Source organism: Peromyscus eremicus, chromosome 4 (genome assembly GCF_949786415.1).
Source record: "Peromyscus eremicus chromosome 4, PerEre_H2_v1, whole genome shotgun sequence".
Classification (NCBI taxonomy): Eukaryota; Metazoa; Chordata; class Mammalia; order Rodentia; family Cricetidae; genus Peromyscus; species Peromyscus eremicus.
In genome coordinates, this window is record NC_081419.1 from 729,535 (window position 1) to 751,906 (window position 22,372).

General features: G+C 48.4%; 1 protein-coding gene across 1 annotated transcript; it reads right to left on the reverse strand.

Annotated features, from left to right (window-relative positions):
- Window positions 1-1,336: 1,336 nt before the first annotated feature.
- Abo (ABO, alpha 1-3-N-acetylgalactosaminyltransferase and alpha 1-3-galactosyltransferase) lies at window positions 1,337-12,243 on the reverse strand. Its single transcript, XM_059262196.1, has 6 exons — window positions 12,225-12,243; window positions 7,167-7,305; window positions 6,486-6,542; window positions 4,916-4,951; window positions 4,280-4,414; window positions 1,337-2,191 (listed from the first exon to the last, which is right to left on the reverse strand). The coding sequence occupies exons 1-6, from the start codon at window positions 12,241-12,243 to the stop codon at window positions 1,501-1,503; spliced, it is 1,077 nt and encodes a 358-aa protein (XP_059118179.1). The 3' UTR covers window positions 1,337-1,500.
- Window positions 12,244-22,372: the final 10,129 nt, after the last annotated feature.

Consider the following 22,372-nt stretch of genomic DNA (forward strand, 5'->3'; position numbering starts at 1 on the left):
GGGAGGAGGAACTGTGGTTGATATGAAATGGAAAAAAAAAAGGAGACCTTGGATTCACAACAAAGGCAAGATGCCCTAAAAATAATAATAATAATCCACCCCATCTATGATCTGCTGGAGCACTAGAAGGGACCTTACACAAGGCAACAGCAGGATATCCAAGAGGAGTCTCAGTGAGGGCCCAGCATCAACAGTGTAATAGAAACCAGAGGCCTTGAACCAGACCAAACACTCTTTCCAAAGAACACTTGCAGGTAAAGATACATGCGTAAAGGAGTTTACTGCATGATTCACTGGGTCACACTACAGATTGCATGACAAGATTTTTAATTTTTTTCTCTTTTTTTCCCCCTTTTTCTCTTAGCTTTTGTTTTATTTGGGGATGGGGTGTAGGGGCGGAGGGTGAATGAGAAGGGATGGGAAAATGAATGGGATCAAGGTACACTTTGTAAAAGACACAGAATAAATAAAAAGAAAGAAAAACGCAAAAAAAAGTAACACGAACCCCCACTACCTCCAAAAAAAAATGTAAAATTTGATGCTGGGAACTGAATTTGATCACAACACTGTAAAAGGGGGGAAAAAGTAACCATCTATTTATTAATGGAAATTTCAAATGGAAACTAGAGTATAAAAATAATGTAGTGGACCTAACATTCAGCAAGTTCAGTCATGTGTCTCTAAGAGAGAGCCTGGACCAGTGGCAGCATGTCTGACTAGCACCCATGAGGCCCTGGGTTCAACCCCAAGTACCTCAAAAACAGAAAAAGAGGGCTGGAGAGATGGCTCAGTGTTTAAGAACACTGGCTGCCCTTCCAGAGGTCCTGAGATCAATTCCCAGCAACCACATGGGGGCTCACAACCATCTGTAATGGGATCTGATGCCCTCTTCTGGCATGTAGGCATACATGCAGACAAAATACTCAGATCTAAAAAAAAAAAAAAAATACATAAATAAATAAAATTACTAAAAAATTTAAAAAGAAAATTTAAAACTTCCTATATCGCCTAGAAATACACTTATTCCCAGGTTGGATCACTAGGTATTCCCAAATAAACCAAAAATGAGCCAAGGTCACAGGATGCTGGTCTGCCAGCTTGGCTAAACAGGAGCTAAACAGGAGCTAAGCACCTCTGAGTCCTGTAATCTGTGAGTCTCCCTTACCTCCTGCCTATTCCTAAGGGCACTGGCCATCTGTGAAGCCTCCCAGCAGAGGAAGGGACACGCCTGTGTGAGGATGCTCAGGCCCTCAGGTAACTGCATGACAGAGTTTCTCCCATGTCCTGAAGGCTCTGGCTACCATCTCACTGAATAGAAGGAGCATAGGGACACAGTGGGAGCTGAGGGTGGCTGTCACTCCAGGGGCTTAGTGTGTGGTAAGCCAAGTGGTTGGTACCAGGGCTGCTGGAGGGTGATACCAATGTCTCTGAAATCTTTCCAGTTCCACGCAGCCTGGAGTGCCCCTGGATATAGGTCTGGCCTCCCCAGTAGGAATTCAGCTATCGGTTCCTGATTGCCTGATGGTTCTTGGGCACAGCCACATATCTCAGCTTCTTCATGATGGAGGGCCACCCCAGCAGCTGCTGGTCCCACATGTACTCTGGGGACAACACCTTTGTAGGCTTGTGGTAAAGCAGGTACTTGTTCAGATGGCTCTCATCATGCCACACGGCCTCTATGCCGTTGACCTTGTCCTGCACCATAGCCTCATGACAGGCCTTGGTGAGATGGTGCACCTCCAACACTGACCCCCCAAAGAAGGCCCCCATGTAGTAAAAGTCACCCTCATCCCAGGGGATGTAGGCCTGGGACTGTGGCCGGCGCTCATAGGTAAAGGCCTCTCGGCTGCTACTGTAGAAGCCAGGATGCAGGGTACCAAAGAGTGCTGAGAGAATCTCCACACCCACGTGGTCACTGAACTTCATGTCCACATCTGCACACACCAGGTAATCCACCTCATGCAGAAAGCGCTCCTCTGAGAAGTGGCTGATCATCTCCATCCTGTGCATGGACACATCCTGCCAGCGGGTGTAGCTGCGCACAGTTAGCACCACCAGCTTCCGTCCTGCACCCAGGGGCACCTGCGGCACGTCAGCTGGACGGTCAGTGAAGACATAGTAGGTGACCTTGTGTCCCACCATGAAGTACTGCTCGGCTGTCTCCAGGAACAGCTTCAGGAACACCACATACCTGTGAGGGAGGACAAAGGGGTATGGAGAGCCTTAGTGCAGCTAGGTCAAGACTTGCCAGAGCAGAGGTCCAGGCTGCAGAATCCATGGCTACCTAGAGGCTTGAAGTGGTAGCATCCCCACTGTACAGCTGTCCTGACCAGTCTGCAGGCTGGACCTCACCTCACCCTCCTTTACTGCAGAAGGGTGCAACATCAGCACCACATCTTAGCAAGGAACACTGAGGTAGAGGCCTGGAAGGTTTCAGCCAGGCAGCAGGTTGAAGTTCCTGCAGGTATCTCTTGTCTTGGCAACCCTCAGCAGGCCACCTCTCCATGTGACTGTCACTATCCCCCCAATGACAGCTCCATCCCAAGACGTTTTGTGCCCCACACTCTTGAATTGTCCTGAGCAGAGCCTGTGCTCACAGGGCCCCACTTTCTAAACCCTAGTGGAACTGGATGGATCCTCAAGGGCCTGGGACCTGCACCCCTCCTTTGTGGCACTCTCCATGGCCCTGTCTCAGGAAAGGTAGGGGTCTCCAAATCCCAGACCTTCCTCATCAGAGGCTGGAAAGTGCCTGTGGACAAGGCACTCAGTAACTCATTTATGTCCCTAAGTGTCATCCCACATACACTCCACCAGAGGAAGAATCAGTGTCACAGAGCAGGCAGGGAAAGGGAGGCAGGTACTCTAGAAAGAAGGGCAAGCCTTAGCCAAATCCTCAGGTCCCAGGGCAAAAGGCTTCTACCTCAGATTCTATGTCATCTCCCATACCAAGAAGTCTTCATCTGCTTCAGATGGCTGCTTCTCCCTTGATGACCCCCAGGGCCACGTGTCCCCACCATGGGAACAGGGATGCCCATCACCTGGCAAGTGTGCCAAACCCTCCCCACTTCAATGTCAGAAACAGGCTGTTTTCCCATGGGGCTCTCACCTAGTTCCCTCAGAGGCCTTCTTCCCACAGACAGAGCACCTACCCACTCCTGGCAGGGCTCTTGATCATGTACCCAGCAGCATCCAGACAAGGTAGTGTTAGTGTCTTGTTACTGTGAAGTCCTTTGTCCACAGGAGCTGCAGGCATTCTCAAGGTGCCTAAGCTCCTCCAGCTGAGCCCCAAACCTCTCTCAAGTCTGATTGGTACAAAGGCCTCAGAGCTACCCTTGGATCTCACCCAGAGCTGCAGGGAAGGACAAAGCCCCTTCTCGTATGCAGACAGCACAAACGGCATCTCTCAGCCCCCCACAGCCTTCCACACTGTAAGGCCACCCTGTCCTGCTCCCCACAGCCTTCCACACTATAATGCCACCCTGTCCTGCTCCCCACAGCCTTCCACACTGCAATGCCACCCTGTCCTGCTCCCCACAGGCTTCCACAGGGCAAGTTTCTGGTCTGTGGCCAGAGTCTCAGGGCTTCACAGGTCATCACACCCTGGGCTGAGGTTAAAGGTTTCACACCCTTGCTGTCCATCTTGTCCTGCATCTGAGGACACATGGGTGGTCGCAGCTCTGCTGACATCCTGTTCCTTGCCGCCAGCCCTGGGGATGAGGACACCCACCTAAAGTGTGTGCTGAGGGATGCAAGTGTCACCTGGCTGAGAGCACAGAGGAAGAGGCAGCAGGTCTGGGGCTGTGGAAAGAGGCAGAGCTGGGTTCACTCACCTGTGAGCCCACCAGAGATAGAGATGGCGGCAGAGTAAACCAACCCCACCCCCACTGCATCCTAGATACAAGCATGGTATGCCTGGCCTCCAGCTTGACAATTGTGTCTACACACATATGTACATGTGTGCGCATGCCCATTGCATATAGCCATGTTTACCTGCCTGTATGCCTGTGTGGAGGCCAGAAGTTGATTTTGGGTGTCTTCTTCTGTCATTCATCTGTTTTGTTCTTTGGACAGGATCCCCTCTCTGACTCTGAAGCTCACAGTTTGGCTATGCTGTCCAGAAAGCTGCCTGATCCATTTGTCTCTCCCCTCCACCCACAGTGCTGGGATGACAGGGGCATGCCACCATGCACAGCCTTTACATGGGTGTTAAGAATCAAACTCAGGTCCTCTGAAGCAAGTGCTTTACCCACTAGCCGTCTCTCCAGCATACACTGCTTACTTTTTGATGGCAAACACGGTCAGTCCAATTGTGGTGTTACGAAGCCTGAAATGCTCATTCAGTATGTCGATGTTGAAGGTCCCCTCCCAGATGATGGGAGCCAGCCAAGGAGTCAGGACAAGAACATCTTTCCTACTACATGGGGACAAAGCCACAGTCCACATGTGACCAAACACGCCTGCAGGAGCCCTTCTCAGATTCCACACCCTCAGCTGCCCCAGGGCTGCCCACCCTCCCCAGTGGGGCCTGGCCAATCAGCAGCAGCTCTCACTGACTACCCCCACCCCACTCCACCAAGCATTAAAAACAACTGAGTTTACAGCCACTGCAGCCACCACATCTCTGCAAACTGGTGACAGAGACAGGAAACAAGGGGCAGAGCCCAGATGGGAAATGACAGACAGGAGATGCTCCGGGCTCCAGACCCGAGTCAGACAACCCTCGGACTCTGACAGGGTTGTGAACTGAGGGCAGCGAGAACCACAATCAGGTCTTTGGTTTTTTCTGGGTTTTGTGTTTTCCAGTGCTGGAGACTGGCCCAGGCCTCAGGTGTGCTGCTGAACTATCCCCTACTGCAAGCAAATCCTCCTTTAGTACCTTTACAGCACTTCCCATGCACTGACGAAATCTACTCACCTGGGTGTTAGAACCTTTGGCTGGGCATAGGCCATCCTGCAAAAAGACAACACCAGAACTCAAGGTGACAGGAAGGTCCCTGGAATGCATGTCACTGGCAGCTGTGCACCAGGCAAACAGACCTGCATGAGCAGTGGCAACCAAGCCACTGTGTACGTCCATGACCCTGGGAGCAGAGGATGGGCCGAAGCAGGAAGATCACAGTCTCACTTGACATAAGGTAGGGAGAGGAAATCATGACACTCCTCCCCTTACTTAGGGCTGGGAGATCTAAGGACTACTTTAATTCACAAGCCGGATGAGAATGAACATGTCTGTCCCTGGTAGATGGCGACCATCCGACCTGGGCCTGCAGCCTGCCTTGGTCCTCTCTTGACTGGTGGCACAGAGTCCTGGCTCTCTGTCTCAGTCAGAGACCAGTCCCAACATCAGTGTGGAGTTCCCTCAAAAGGTCAGGCCCCAAGGGACAAGAGCCACTTCTGCTAGTAAGCTGTGTTCTAGGACGGCCTGTGGAGCAGAGAGCAGGGCTGGAGAGATGCTCAGTGGTAAGAGCACTGGCTACTCTTGCAGAACAATGGGATTCCATTCCCAGCACCCACATGGAGACCCACAACTGTCTGTGACTCCAGTTCCAGGGGACCTGAGGGCCTTTTCTGGACTCTCTGGGCACAGGCACAAATGTGGTACACAGACATACATGCAGGCAAAACACTCATACACATAAAGCCAGGGAGCTCTGGAGAGTCATCAAAGGTGTGCACCACTGCACACAGTGACCCCAACACAAGTGGGGGGTGGCGGCAGAGTGCTCTGCAGCAGTGGAAAACTGACACAAGAGGGAACTGAACAAAGAGCAGGTGGGAGGCAGTGTAGTCTAGTGGGAAGCACAGCATAGACAAAGATCATGGCCAGAGTCCCACTCAAGGGCATGCATGGTTGTGCAGGAATGCAGAGGAGCAGGCTGCTGGGGAGGGTCAGCAGGCAGGATCTGATTTCAGAAAGCCTCCTACCTTCTGTGCTGAAGGATCATTAGCTACTGTAAGGAAAAAAGGGCTGAGACAGATGAACAGGCATGTGGCTGATGCAAGGCCATAGCAGGTCCAGGAAAGCAAAGCCAAGAGATGCCTTCCCGAAAGGCAGACTGACAGGATCTGGGACTGAGGAAGGGAGGGACCTCCAACTTGGGCCTGGTTGTAGAAGGCAAAGACCTTGCACTCATCAGGCTGCTGGGGTGGTGGGTGGGGAATGGAAGCTGTTCTTGGGGTTGCCCAGGTGGATACAAAAGGGAGGATGAGGCTGAAGCCAGGAAAGACAACAGTGCTCCCTCCCCCAATACATTCTCCCTTTAGAGACAGCAGGGGGCAGCCTAGGGAAGGGACTGGACCCATCCATGGAGAGGTGCAGTCAAAGGCCACAAGGGAGAAGGCAGCAGAAAGTTCATTCAGCCAGTAACCCATTCTCACATGTGTATGACATACACACATATCACACACACACACACACACACACACACACACACACACACACACACACACACACCCCACACAACATACATTTTATACCCACTCACCTAGTCACAGCTTCTGAGTCTCCCAGTTCCTGGCTTCTGTGGCTTAAGAACCCATAGCTGTGGGAAGAACATGCACAGAGGCACCTGTTCAGGACACAGAACTGAGACTGGCTGGCTGTCCCTCCCTCCAAAATGCATCACTGTACCCAGTGAGCACAGACGTTCCCAGTGGGGATGCAGGGCCAGGTGACAGGACTGAGCAAGCTCACCCCACTAGAAGAAGAGGTGGCAAGAGAAGGGCCCTGGGGACAAAGCCTGCATCTGGACACTTGAAGCAGTTGCAGACAGCCCCTTCTCCATGCCAGGTAGCTACAACCCAAAGCCACATCAAGGACTATTGCCACGTTGTGTCTACAGAAGCCCCAGTAGACATGGCAGTGTCTTTACTCTGTGGGTGTTCACAAACCGTCTGCATCTAGAGAGGGCTGCAGTCCAGACCCCGGGCCTGCCTTCCTCTCCTTCTCCAGGTCCACCCTCACAGCTAGGGCCAAATGACTGGGCACCCAGCCCCATTTGTGGAATCAGAGAGGGACATCTGTCCTGCAACCGAGCCTGCCCTATGGGGACAAGCAAAAGCTCGACATGCCACTGTGTGAGTGTCCAAGAGCACCCTCGTCACTGCCGTGGTAGTGGGGATGCTCACAGTCTCATGAGCTGTTCCTCACCAGCCTGGATTCTTACCCAAAGAAGACCAAGGCAACCACTGTGAGGGGAAGGATTCCAAGGTGAAGTGAGGAGCATTTTGGTCTTCCTGAAAAACAGCAGCACAGGATCCAGTTACTCACCCCCTTCCTGGACCTGACTCCCCTCCAGGCCTCTCCTGAGACTCAGAGGTCATCCTGAACACTGCAGCCACCACTGTGCCCTATCTCAGCCCCAATCCCAGCTGGAGCTGCAGCCCCACTGAGCACTCAGAGGGTAAAGAAGGTTGTTCACTTCCTGCTCAGGACTCCAGCTGTTCCCTTGGGAACTCAAGGTCCCTTTGGGCCCCCAAGTCCTCATGCCACTGAGCATCCCTTCCTGTGGTAAACTGAAATGAACCAAAATGAATACTTCAGGGTCACTGCTCCCCTCTGGCCCTTGTATGCTCACACCCACAGGGACAGCAATTGGTCTGTTCTAGTGACATTTTCTTATCCTGGGGTTGAAACCCAGGGCTGATGAGTGTTAGGTACGTGCTCCACCACTGGACTATGCCCCTAATGCCTCAGGTGATTTTCATGTCTCTAGAAGTTGTGTGTTCTCATAATCAAGTTCAAATAGTCCTAAAAGACACATATGTAAATAGACTCATATGTGGGCTCTGGAGAAAGAGCTCAGTGGGTAAGGCTTTTGTCACAGCCACACAAGCATGAGGACCTCAGTTCAGATCCCAGAGCCTATGTAAATCCAGACATGTGAAATCCCAGCCCTCCTGTGATGAGATGGGAGGGGGAGATGTGGGGTCCCTGGAGAGTCACGGACCAGCTAGCCTGCACACAGGGAGGAACAACAGAGAGACCCTGCCTCAACAAGGTGAAAGGCAAGGACTGACACCCACGGTTGTCCTCTGACCTCACATGCACACCCACACTCACACGCTGTGTTCCTAAAGGTTTATATCTAAAAAGGCTTACCTCTCCCTGTCCCAGTCCGTTACTCTCCCCTCTGAACCACTTGATGTGGTACTCTGTTTATTTTACTTATTTAATTAATTGTATGTGTTTATCTTAGTTTTTATTTCTTGGTTTTTTTGAGACAGTGTTTCTCTGTGTAGCCTTGGCTGTCCTGGAATTGCTCTATAGACCAGGCTGGCCTCAAACTTTGAGATCTACCTGCCTCTGCCTCCTGAGTGCTGGGATTAAGGGCATGTGCCACCAACAACCCTAAAACCTTATTCTGAGGCATAATTTATATCTAATAAAATATTTCCATTTTAGATATTATTTGATAATGTTTGAACAAGGAACCCCCTTGCTTTGTGTGCCCCCACATTCCCCTCCTCATCTACATAGGAGCCAGGAGACACATGTGCCCTCAGCCTGGCTGTTTATATAACACGATGCTCTCAAGAGTCACCACAGGGTCATGAGTGGATTTTATTTTTTATTGCTTTTTTTTTTTAATTCCCCAATAGTTTCAGCCATTTAAGAAAATACATCTTCCTGTCACATCATTCTAGCATTCATCAGAAATTACGTGGTGGGGCTGGAAAGATTGCTCAGGAATTAAGCACACTTGCTACACAATAACAAGGACCTGAGTTGGGATCCCAGTATCCATGTAACACAACAGGCATTCCAGGAATGAAAGTCTGTAACCAGGACTCTTGAGTGAGTGTCATGGTGGTGGTGGTGGTGGTGGTGGCGGCGGTGGTGGTGGTGGTGGTGGTGGTGGTGGTGGTGGTGGTGGATCAAAGAGGCTTGCTGACTTCCAGCCTGACTGAGGAAACTGAGCCTCCAGTTCAAAGAGAGACCTTACCTCAAGGGAACAGGTAAAGAGTGATAAAGGAGAATGCCTGCCTGGTGCCTTCTTCTGGCCTCTGTACTCACACTCCTGGGTGTTCGTGTGTGTGTGTGTGTGTGTGTGTGTGTGTGTGTGTGTGTGTGTGTGTGTGTGTTTACAAACACTGGCTCAAAGTCCCAGCCTGGATGGTGGCGGCTCATGAGGTCCCACTTCTATCTAAGGAGCTATTGGTAACTCTCAGCTGCTGGGGAGGGAAGAGTCCATTGTCTTTAGGAATGCAGCCTCTGAGAAGCTCCTCATGCTCCAGTAGATGACCCTACACCCAAGCACATGCAGGTGGCATTAAGTGCAATCAGTGGGTTAAAAAAAAAAAAAAATCACAAGAAGTTGTGAGGAAAATGTGTGGGGAGGAATAGAGGAGGAGATGAAGGGATAGAGGAGGGATAGAGGGTAGATTTGATCAAAACATATCTATGAAATACTCAAACAATAAAAATAAATCTAAAAAAAGGAAAAGTATTTTCACTCAAGCTGGAGAGAGCTCAGCAGTTCAGAGGACACACTGCACTTGCACAGGACCCGAGTTCAATTCCCAACACCCACATTAGGTGGCTTACAACCTTCTGTAATTTGCACTCTAAGAGGGCCTGCTGATATCTCTGGCTTCCACAAGTACTTGTTCACATACCTACACACAGACATGCTCATTCACATAATTTTAAAATAGTAAATTTAAATCATTTTTTAAAAACACTTATCCAGCCAGGTGGTGGCAGCACACACCTTTAATCCCAGCACTCAGGAGACAGAGGCAGGCAGATCTCTGTGAGTTTGAGGCCAACCTGGTCTACAGGACACCCAAGGCTACACAAAGAAACCTAGCCCCAAAACAAAAACAAACAAACAAAAAAAGCCACTTAACTACACACAAGTGGGTCCATTCCCGGCCTCTGTAACCAGTCTATTTAGGTTCTACCCTAAATCCAACCTGCACTGACACTCTATCAAGGACATAGAGGTGAGTTGAGACTATAGGGACATATGGGCATATTAAAATCATACCTGGGAGCCGGGCGGTGGTGGCGCACGTCTTTAATCCCAGCACTCGGGAGGCAGAGGCAGGTGGATCTTTGTGAGTTCGAGGCCAGCCTGGTCTACAGAGCAAGATCCAGGAAAAGGCACAAAGCTACACAGAGAAACCCTGTCTCAAAAAAACAAAAAACAACAACAACAAAAAAATCATACCTGGGAAACTAAACTGTGGTCATTTGAATAAGAATGGCCCCTACAGGCTCATATTTGAATGCATTGTCGCCAGGGAATGGCACTACTTGAGGAGGATCAGGAGGTGTGGCCTTGTTGGAGGAAGCTCAGTTTTTTGTTTTTTTTTTAACTTTGTTTCAAAAGCCCAAGCCTAGCCCAGTCTCTCTCACACTCTTGCCAGCTGCCTGCGGGTCAGGATGCAGCTCTCAGCTACTGTTCTAGTGCTTGCTATGTATGCCACTGTGATGATAATGGACTGACTATAGGTGCTGTGGGATGTTCTGTATGGCAAATGTGTTGCTCTGATTGGTTGATAATAAATCACTGATTGGCCGTTGGCTAGGCAGGAAGTATAGGCGGGACAAGGAGGAGAATAAAGCTGGGAAGTGGAAGGCTGAGTCAGAGAGACACTGCCAGCTGCTGCGATGACAAACAGCATGTGAAGATGCCGGTAAGCCACGAGCCATGTGGCAAGGTATAGATTAATGGAAATGGATTAATTTAAGCTGTAAGAAAAGTTAGCAAGAAGCCTGCCACGGCCATACAGTTTGTAACCAATATAAGTCTCTGTGTTTACTTGGTCGGGTTTGAGTGGCTGTGGGACTGGCAGCTAAGAGAGATTTGTCCTGACTGTGGGCCAGGCAGGAAAACTTTAGCTACAGCTTGGAAACTATAAGCAAGGCCCCCAATGAAATGCTTTCTTTTATAAGACTTGCTGTGGTCATGGTGTCTCTTCACAGCAATAGAACAGTAAGACAGAAGTTGATACTGAAAGGGAAAAATCAGTAGCCATCTTGAGAGACGCTTCCCCCTCCCCTCCTCCAAAGGTATTTGCTGACCAGCAGTTTTAGAAGTGATCAGAAATTGAACTTATAAGGCTGGGACAATAAATCTATGCATCCTGGACTTGGCAAAACAAGATATGGGGAGTAATGGACTCAACTGATCAGACGTTGGCCTTAGAGGAGTGTAGGACTGCAGCAATAAATCTGAATGTGTCAACAAAATCAGGACATAGGGAATAAAAACTTATGTCTCTATAGATACCCTGAATCCTGTTAGCAATTAGTAACCTTATGCTTACCTCGCCCCTAGCCACCTCGTCCAATCCCAAGCTGCATGTAAACTTTTCCTATATAAACCACTTAAAGTGAATGCTGGGACCATTCTCCCCACCCGCTGTGTCGGACGTTGGACTGTGGGCCAAGCTTGCTTGTTTTGTTAGTAAGAACCTCTGTGTGCTTGCATCGGATAATGGCTCTGTGGTAGTCTTGCTTGGGGGTCTTGTGACCTGGGCACAGCAACACCAGGGAGTGGGGTCTTGCTGTGGCTTGTTGGCGACCCTGGACTAGAAAAGTGGTTGAACTCTTTAAGCCAGATTTAATGCGCACCCTAGTAGGAGCATGGAAGACAGCAGTGCTGAGAGAGATATAAATTACGAGGGCCCAGCTCAGGTTTCAGAGGGGAACAATAGTAATGGCCTAAGGACTCTTCTTGTGATAATTTGGCAAAGAATTCGGCTGCTTTCTGCCCTTGTCCAAAAAATATGCCCGAGGCTAAAGTAAAGAGTTTTGGATTAATGGTGTAGAAGCGAGGATTTAAAGACAGCCTACTACTGACAGGGCTAATAACATTGTTCTCAGTAATCCCTTAAGCAGACCTATAATGAAAAGGAACAAGCTGGACAAAGAAAACTACAAAATGTCCAGTGTGAGGAGAAAAGGAGCACCAGAGGTGTAATGGAGCTAAGTCCAGTGCTCAAGGAGATAAAAAGTTTAATGAAAAGCCTGATGCACCTCGGGCAGGGGTGGATACTCACCCCACCTGCAGGGATCCCCTGTGTCCTCCCTTCTTCTGTTCTTAGCTCCCATTTCCCTGCGGACTCCAGAAGCTTTTCCAGGAGGCTACCTGAGACTGCGCTCCCTCCCAGGTGGGACTAGAAAAGGGAGGGGAGTGTAGAGAGGAGGCCTCAGACCCTAACCCGGCGACAGAGCCCGTGCTGCTTATGGCTGTCCCGCTGAGATCACTCACCCAACCGCAGCTTTGCCATCGCTCCACCGCACCTGCTCCAGCTCCCGCCGCCCACCACCGCAGCATCAGCGATCAACGCCCGCCCGAAGGATGCTGGCAGGGAGGAACACGCCCGGGAACACAGACCCTGCTACTCCCCGAACTTCCTGAGGACAACAGTTCCTCGGACAGAAGCCAAGGTCACCCGCCCAAAGGCTGGGGCTGGGGCCCAGAAGCCCCGCCCCTCCTGGCCTGTGTCATCCAGACCTTTAGCCTGGGGCACGCGCTCGACCTAGGGACAAACACACTGGTGCCCCTCCCATTGATCCCACCCCAGAGCATCCTGAACAGTTCCTGCCTAGGGACCCTCAGCCCCCGCCCCCCGCAAGGCCGTTAACACTAGCGGCCTGTTACACCCTGCAACTCGGTTCCAGGACTCCGATGCACCCCTCCGCGTCTCCAGCCCCATGGTCCTGTCCCAAGACCTAGGCTTTGTGCTCTGCCAGATAGTATCTCTGGGCTGACATTGATCCCTGCTGGGAGGAAGGCTGAAGACCATGGTGGCAGCAGGTTCCCTCTTCTGGCTAGTGTGTCCAGGCCTGTTGGCGACCTCTTCACTGCTTGGCTTTCTGCTGACCCAGTTTTAGCAGGCGACACAGAGTCACCCAGAGGTGACGGGGTCGAGCAGAAAGGAGTTTGGTTCCCCCATATCTTGATTAGTTTTTGAATTCACGTTTCTTACTCACCTGTCCTCTCTAATTCCTGTCAGCTAACTGCTTTCATCCTCCCACGGATGTTAGGCCTGCTCCCCAGGGCCTCTGTGGGCCAGAAACCTGGGGCCTTAGGACCACGATACATCTCACCGTCTCCCTTCACTTCTCTCCTCTCCACTCCTTCTCAGGCTTCCACTACCTGGTTGAGAGCTAGTGAACTGGAAACCAGCCATGCAAATCCCAAGGTTCCAGTCTCTCTCCTCCCCTCATCTGGCCTGTTAGGAAAGAGAGACCACAGTTTATGCACCAGAAGACTCAAAGCTGTGGAGACACCTGCTCTTCCCAGCCTGTGATACAACCAACAGAGCACCATCAGAATCCTAGCTGTAGCAGGGTCCTGTGCTGTTGTTCCCTTTGGGGGCGGGGGCCAAGTAGATGCAGAGTCAAACCCCGAAGACTCTGGGAGAATGTCAAAACAACAAGCTCAGTTTATTCAGGAAGAGGCAAGCCTTATATGCCCTCTACCCCAAAGATCATGTCTCAGCTGCTGTTGCTAAGGCCCTTAGGAAGACCCAGGTTGGCTCTCAGAAAGCATCTTTTTTACTTGTTTCAGCCGGCTGGCCCTCAAGCCTGTTAGGGATGAGTTATCCCACACCTAGCAAGCCAGGCTGATTCAGAGCTGGGAATTTGTCTCAGTTGGTAGAGTGGCTTTCCTAGCATACACAAAGCCAGCGTTTGATCCCACCACTTTTCAGGTGGAGGCAGGAGAATCAAGATTTCAAGGTCATCCCTGGCTACATAGTGAGTCCAACACCAGCCTGAGATAAGAGACTCTGTCTGTGGAAGAAAGACTAATTTTAAAGTTTATGTAGGGAAGCAGAAGCCCCCAGGAAAGCTGACACAGTGATGAGGGATAAAGCCAGAGGACTCACACTGCCTGAGGCAGCATGGTATTTGAAAGACTAGACAAATAGATGAGTGGAGCAGAACAGAGAGCCCAGAAATAGACCCACAGATATCAGTCCGCTGATCTTTTGCAAGGAGTAAGGCCAGTGGAGAAAGGACAGTGCTGATAAGCTGAACACCCACATGCAAACCAAAAAAGCAAGACACTGCCTAGCCCTCATAAAAGGTAATCAGTACAGCTCCCAGACTTAAATGCCAATATAATTCCTAAAGGATCACTCAGGAGGAAATGCAGAGCATAAGGGTTTTGATGATGACCTTTTAGACACAACACCAAAGGCAGGGTACATGAAAAAAATGATTAAGTTACCTTTCTTTAAAATTAATTTTTTTTCTGCTCTAACAAAGGAGCAAAGGAAAGACAAGACATAAACTGATTGCAAAAGACATTATCTGATGAAGGACTATCATCCAAGATACATAAAGAATTCATAAAATCCAACCATATAAAACCAGCCAACCCTACTGTGGTGGTTAAATTTAACAGTCAACTTGACAAGCTCTAGAATCAACTAAGACACATCTCTGGGAAGACATTTCTAGAACTATGAACTGAGTAGCCAGCATCTTCCTGCAGTGGCCCCGATATAGAGGGGTCCAGGGAAGAGCCTTGTGCATGCTTTCCTCCCTTAGCTTCTTGCTGGTAAGTGTCTCTCATGGCTGACACTGCCACCGCCACTGCCTGTTGTCAACAGCCTCATCTGAGAGAGAAACACAGGTCACTGGCTGCACTGTGAGCATGGAAAAAACCCCTGAAACCTACCCAGACCTTCCTCAAAATATTCCTGGGCCTTTCAGAATCTTTTGCTGATTTCTCGGTTGCCTTACAAAAGCAGTAAAAAAGATGGGTGGTTGCTCAGCCAACAAAAACAAAGTCTTTGTCCATTACAGGCAAGCAAACTGAGGCTAGGTAGGCCAGTTTGCTTTAGATGTGGGAAACCAGGGCATCTGCAGAAGGACTATGGGGATGCCTTGGTGGCTCCCAGACAATCTAATGGTAATTTCAAGATGCCAAACTCTGCACTTGTTGGCTAATCAGTGGAGAACAAGTTTTATAAAGATGGGCAACCCCTTGCCTGTCTTCCTGTGACACCAGGAAATTGCAGTTATCAACAACTCAAGGGATATACCTGTTACAGAGTGAGGACCCAAAGACCACTCAGCACCACAAAAGTCCGAATTAAGAGTCTCTATTAAGCCAACCAGCAAATGCCTGGGGAGAAACGCTTCTTACAGAGCAGCCCCAGATGCATATTACAGGGAGTTTGTAAAGACAAAGAACACAGAAAAACTACATCCTGGTTGGCAGTTGCATGGAGAAGCAAGCAAGCAGTTGAACAAGAGCCAAGAACATGCAGTTAGCTGGGGCATTTCGACCCTGAGTTTCTAGAACAGGATTGGGTGCTTTCCCACGGGACTTTTCAGAACAGGGGGTAGAAACCAAAGATGGCTTCAGCTGAGACAAGATGGAGAAACTTTTGCCCTGTTACAATACCCAGTGGGTGATGGAGTGTTTAATCTCTCCCAGCACAACCTCAGAAGGTGCAGGATTTGACCTGCCAGCAGCATTACAATTGCAATGGACATACAAGCAGTGCTGTATTTGGGGACCTATTTCCCCAGGTCCCCAAATTTGTTCTCTCAGGAATTTGGGGACCTATTTCCCCAGGTCAGTGGAATCAGGTTTGGGGGCAGGTGGTCTAAATTTAAAGGGAGTTATTGCTGTCCCTGGTGCAGTTGATGAAGATTATCCTGGAGAAATTAAGGTACTTAGGTCTTCAAGAGGACTGTTGTCTATTGACAAGGAACGCTCTATTCCCTCTATTCCTCAATTGCTGTTACTATCTTTTTTTTTGTTGTTTTTTGTTTTTTGTTTTTTGTTTTTTGTTTTTCAAGACAGGGTTTCTCTGTGTAGCTTTGCGCCTTTCCTGGAACTCACTTGGTAGTCCAGGCTGGCCTCGAACTCACAGAGATCCGCCTGGCTCTGCCTCCCGAGTGCTGGGATTAAAGGTGTACGCCACCACCGCCCAACTGCTGTTACTATCTTATGTCCCATGAACCAAAGAAGTTTAGAGTGAGGATACCAGGGGGTTGGAAATACAGGAAAATGTCATATCATGTGGTCACAGCACATTACTAGGGAACAACCTTCTTTTTCACTCTTAAATTATAAAACCTTTTCTGGTCTTATCAATACTGATGTTAATGTTACTATTATTGCTTCTACGTTTTGGCTACAAAAATGGCCTACTCTTAAACTGTCCTCCATTTTGATTGGAGGTTGGGTTCCCAACTGGGGTAAAAACAAGGAGTTCTGAGATATTAAAATAGAGAGGTCATAAAAGATATACAGAATTTATAGAGCTGTTTGTGGCAGACATTCCTGTGAATATATGGGGGTGAGATTTGTTCTCTCAGATGGAAGTTACTGTCTCTTCTAGTAGAATTAAAGTACCTATGTCCCTAAAATTGGGAAAAATAAAGATGGTTTAGTGTCACCCTTTGAGATTTTTGTTTAAAATTGGTCAATTTGGTTTAGGACATCCAAATTTATATATATATATATATATATATATATATATATAAACTGTCACTGATAATGCACCAACCTAGATGTGTGCTTTTCCTGTCATCTGGTCGACTGATTTCTCCAATTTGGGTTAATCAGTGGCCAATAAAAGGGGGAGATGGAATATCTCAAAGTATTGCTACAGTGTAGTTAAAGAGCTGAAGTATAGCAACAACTGGACGTGGGGCATATGGAACCCTCCAACAGCCTTGGATTCCTCCTATTTTCACCAGACCAATGAGATCAGAAAGATGACCATTGCCGTAGCATGTAGCATGGAGGCTTACATATAGCCCATGCAAGCAGGTTTGTGCACACCCATGGTCATTCCTATAGATTAGCCTCTTACTGTGAGAGATTTAAATGATTGCTTTTTTAGTATTATCAGGACAAAGAAAAGTTTGCCTTTCTGTACCTGTACTTAATAATAAGGAACCTGTACAGGGAGATCAGTGGAAATTTCCTCATCAGGGAATGGTAAACAGCTCTAATATATGTCAATGTTTTGTGGCAGAAGCCTTGTTGTCCATGCAGGAAAAATACCTTCAAGCTTACGTTATACAATATATGAATGATATTCTTTTTACTAACAAAACTCATACTGTCCAAAGTTTTCCAGTATGCTATTAGTTGTCTTGAAAAAGTTATTCTCGGAGTCACACCAGAAAAATAAAATGGATAGCACCTTTTCAATAGTTGAGATATATGGGGGATACATGCCCTCAAAAGGTACAGCTTCAAATTCCATCCTTAAAAACATGAAATAATTTTCCAAAAACTATTGTGTGATATTAACTATGTGAAGGACCCCTACACATTTCCACAGCTGAATACCAACCTCTTTCTGATGTTGCTAATGGAGATTCTAACCTAGGCTCTATGAGGATCCTCACTGCTAAGTCTCATACCTTGTGTAATGATTGAGAAAGCTATTCAAAATATTCAACTGACAAAAGTTCATTGTGACTTAATTGTATACCTTTATATTTTGAATACACCTGTACTCCCTACAGACATGCTGGCTCAATTGACCCCTGCCCTAATCATCATAAAAGGGACAAATTTACCATCTCAACCCCAAAGGTCTGTTACCCACTTCTATTAACTTAACTTTGTATCATATAGGAAAAGGATGTAAATGATCAATTCAGTTATGAAAACCCAGATTCTATTGTCCTTTTTGATGCTTCCCAAGTTACTTCTTTACATAATTTTGGTCTCCCATATCAAACACAATTACCCTCTTCTACAGGACAGCTCTTACATCCTTACCCCTGTGATAAGATTCTACAATTCCCACAGCACACCTCTTTTGTTGTTCATATGGTTCCTTCTGTCCGTGTTCTGTTTTGCGCGGTCCGTGGAAAAATTAGGGTCACTCTAGAGTGAATTTGGGCTTTAGCAAAAGCAGCAGGGTGAATCAGCTTCTGGTGAACTGACTGCCTGTTGCTTAGCATAAAAGCTTTTTTATTGTTCCACAATTTACACCTTTAGCAAGCAATTTCCTGATATCAAAACCTCTTATCTGGAGTTGTTTAAAGGAACCATTTACCTAAGCAATTATCAGTCATGAGACCTCCTGGTAGTTCAAAGCCTAGGTGCTAACACTCCTGAATTCAAGCCAGAGGCAATGTCTCCCTGGAATCTCTCTACGTCCTTCCTGTTACCCTTTGCCTGCCTGGTGCCTGCACACTTTTAATTTACCTGGGCCACATTTCAGCGAATGCCAGGACTCTCTGTATTGTTACATTTGCTGTTGTAGGAATTTCTCACATGATCAAAACAAATAACCAATCTATTTATTCTTCACAAGCTTTCCAAACTTTTGTTCCTTTCTAGGTATTCTGCACAAAACTGGTATTCCTTACAATCCTGCAGGAAAAACTATTGCTGAGCTGGCTAACAAACTATTAAAACTACAACCTCAGTAAGGAGTAGGTGCAATCCCTCAAACCCATTGATTAATTATCCCTAGGGTAATAAACCCTTAATTTTTTTCTGTAGGTGATGAGGAGTACTCTTCTGCAAAGGCACTGTGCAGGATCCTCCTCTCGTTCTGACCCTTACCCACAGGTTTTCCAGCAACATCCACAGGACGGCACTCAGGAAAGCCCTTCAAGACCTCCTTACTTGAGGTGTGGGGTATGCCTGTTAAGGCATGAATATAACGGTCTTTGTAGCCCAGAAAAACATGTTGAACCCTGGTCCAGCAGAGCCTCCCACAGAGGCTGTAAAACGTCCTTGCCTGAGTACTCTGCCCCTGGCCTGGAGACATCTGATAAAGGGGTGCAGGGATTAAGAGATGTGGGGCAGCCTTTTCCCCTGCAAATCTGCTCATTGTGAGTCTCATGATCAGATCTCAGTGGCCTCTGCTTATGGGCAGACTTATTGGGCACTTATTCCTAAGCACACTGTCCTTCATCCTGTCACTTGGCTTAATGCTCCCCATATTATTTTAAATAATACACATACCTGCCTGAGCTCTTACTTGCCACAATGGCCACGGATAGGTTTCTTTACACTATTTGTTTCACATTCCCCTTCCACTATGTGTTGCTGCTATTGAAATTCTTCAGTTATCACCCAGGATTACAGATCTGCAGGCCTCTGTACCCAGCAAAGATCCAAAGGCTATGCTAAAATTTATAACAGCATATAAGCCTGGGATCCTTACCAATGTCACTTATACTCCAAATAGACTTTCTTGTGCTGATCACAGGCAATGGGACCCCACAGGTGAGCTTTTAAGATGGTTTGAGTGCACTACCAAACATCCTTGTAATAAAAACATAGCTGAAAGGGAGGTGATAGATTAGGGAGCACACAGAGAATTGGAGAAGGAAGAAAACTGGGTGTTGGGACAGGAACTCACAATATACTTGAATCACTCTTATCACACAGTGAATCATTCCAATAACACTGTGAAGTGGGCTACAGGTGGGCTAGCCCCATCATCTGCTCTTAGGATGAGATTTGATCCTGTTGCAGGACCATCTCTGGAGGCTGGGATGGTAACAGTGTAGCGATTATCACTAAAATACAACTCAAATGCTACCCATTTAAGTTTATGCTCAGGAATTGGCCAGCCCATACATGACTGTGCAGGCACCCTTACTGAAACTCTAAGCTTAGTTTATTCAGGGAGAGCATTGCTTTGCAAATGTCTCCCGTTCTCCCCTTGCTGCTGTGGGCAATAAGTCTTTCCCTTTTACATCTTGGCTGTGCTTATTTTGGCTTTGCCTGCACCAAGATGCCTGAAATAGATAAAAGTGCAGGCACTTAGGTACATAAAAGCACTAGGCAGTGTTGGGTGGGGACCCAGACCAATAAGAGATGCCAGAGCTGAAGAGGATGTAGAGTACTACAGGAAGCCAACTAAGCTCTGTGACAACAAATGGTGACATTTCCTCCACCACTCACCTGACCCTCCTTAATCCATGTCTGGCCTTGCCTTTGTAGAACAACTTGAAAAATCTGCCCAGGTCAGGAGCCCCAGCCTTTCTCCCATCTGCTCATCCCCACTCCTTGCCTCTAACCCTGCTTCCCTGGCACCTGGTCATCCCTGACCCGGTTCTCTCTTCTGTCCTCCTGGAGTTTCCCCACCAACCATGGCTGACCCAGTGGAGGACAAACTGGCTCCCTTGGGTCTCCAGCCCTCCACACACCCCTGGTTTTGCTGCTCTGCTCACCCCTTTGCATCATCTTTGCTCCCCTGTCCCCACAGTACCTCCAGTGTGCTCCGGGGGCACCCCCACCCCCACTACCACCCCCACCCCCACCCCAGGCTATAGCTTCAAGCACAACTTGTTTTCTCACCCAGCTTCACCCTCATCCCATATTACATCCCAGAAACTGAACCATTCTGGGCCATGCCAGGAGAGTATTAGTGACCTGCAGTACCTGAATGCACAGGGCGCTTGTCAGGACTCAGTACCCCTAGCTGGTGGGTGGGGACAGCACCAAGCTTCCTCCCCACCCCTAATTTCACCTTACCAAACTGAGTGTGAAGGTGTTTAAGCACACTGAGCTTTGCACTTAAAATTGCTAAGATTGGCCAGTAAGATGGCTCAGTAGCTAGAGCCCTTCTGCATAAGCTTAACAACCTGAGTCTGAGCTCTGGAACCCAGGAGGTAGAAGAGAAGCATCTCCACAGAGCTGTCCTCTGACCTCCACACACACGCCCACATGTACACATCACATGCAGAAATAAATAAGAAAACTCTGTCTCCTTTGTTAGAGAAAAAAATGCTTATGATGGTAATTTTGTTATATGTATTTTACCACATGGAGAAAAAAGAGAGTATGAGAAATAAGATTTTTCTGTTTAAGGTGGTTGGCCATCAAGGGCCAATACTCTGTAACCTCCCCCATCTTGTAAACTCTGGTGTACATGCCTGTTGACTCTATCATGCCCTTACCCTTTATGCTGATTAGGAATCAATCAATGACTTCAGGTTGTAAGGACCAGCTCCCACCAATGGGATGAGTCACAGTCACCATGGGCACTAAAATAAAATCTAAGTGTGCTTTGTGCGCCCATGTCCTTGCTCACACATAGCACACCACTTTTGCAAAATGAAATTCCCTTCCTGAATTAACTGTGCTTTGTTCGTGTGTTTCTTTGTGCAACACCAAGAATGTCCTTTTCTATCAAAATGATTTGGGCTTGAGCAGGTGAGGGCTGGGGAGCCAGCCCACCCTCCCTCCCATCACACCTCCTCTCCAGCCACCTGCAGTCCTGTAGGGTTACTGGTCACTCAGTCACCTGGAGACTCTCCCCTTGGCCTCCTTCCTTCCCTTCTTCCCACAGGAGACATGGACTCCTCTGCGCTCCTGGAAGGCCAGTTTCACGGCCACTGGCCACCACCACTGTCCTGGATGCCCCATTAAGAGAGAGACAGGTCACTTGCACTTAATGTCCTTCCACAGCAGCCTTGCATATTCAGATCGGGACTCTCCACTATGGCCCAGACCTCTGCCCCACTCACCTCTCACCCACCCCTCACCAGTACACATGCACAAACACACAGAGCCAAGGACCTTAAGGGTTTCTGACAGCCCAGCAGGCCTGGCCCTGCCGCCTCTGAGCCTCTGGCACAGCAGAAATGCAGCCCCAACCAGATGGTGAGTAGAAAATGCAGGGAACCCACAGCCCCCTCCTCACCCCTCAGCTCACCTCTGAGGTCCATGGCAGGACCTTGGATGGTTCAGTTTCTGGGTAGCAAGTCCTTAGACACAGCCCAAACCTTGGGCACACAGCAGGACCCACCCTCAGGAGAGAAAACCCAGTCCTGAACACCTGTGGGCGGCGACAAACCCTGGCAGTCTTCTGATTTGCCCAGATGTGTCTACAGGAGCCAGGTGTCCTCAGCCAGGTATCACCACGGTCACAGGCAGTATCTCACCCACCTCTCAGATCCCAGGGACTGTGGATGCTTCCTCCTGCTGTCTACTCTAGTCTCCCTTTGCTGTGGTCCCCCAAATCCGCCCTGCTGTCTTCTTTGTCTTAGGTTCCTTCCTAATCTATTAACCCTTCCCCAAGCTCTCCTCTCCTGACTGTTTGTTCTAGGATATTCTCTTTCATCTTTCTCCCTCTCTTCTTCTCTCATCTCTTTTCTCTTCCTTTCACCCCCTTCTCTCTCTTTTTTATTTATTTATTTATTGTTTGTTTGTTTGTTTGTTTGTTTTTTGAGATGGTTTCTCTGTATAACAGCTCTGACTGTCCTGGAACTTGGTCTGTAAACCAGGCTGGCCTCAAACTCACAGAGATCCATCTGCCTCTGCCTCTCAAGTGCTGAGATAAAAGGAATATGCGACCACTGCCCAGCATCCCTCTTTTATCTCTCCTTCCTCTCCCTCCTTACATCTTTCTCCCCACCTCTCTTTCTCTCTGGGTAGAGTGCCATGTATCCCAGGCTGGC

Coding starts and splice junctions, on each gene's coding strand:
- Abo (XM_059262196.1), bottom strand. Junction 4,952..6,485: donor GACTCAGAAGCTGTGACTAG/GTGAGTGGGTAT, acceptor GTCTTTTTGCAG/GATGGCCTATGCCCAGCCAA. Junction 4,415..4,915: donor CCAAAGGTTCTAACACCCAG/GTGAGTAGATTT, acceptor GTCCCCATGTAG/TAGGAAAGATGTTCTTGTCC.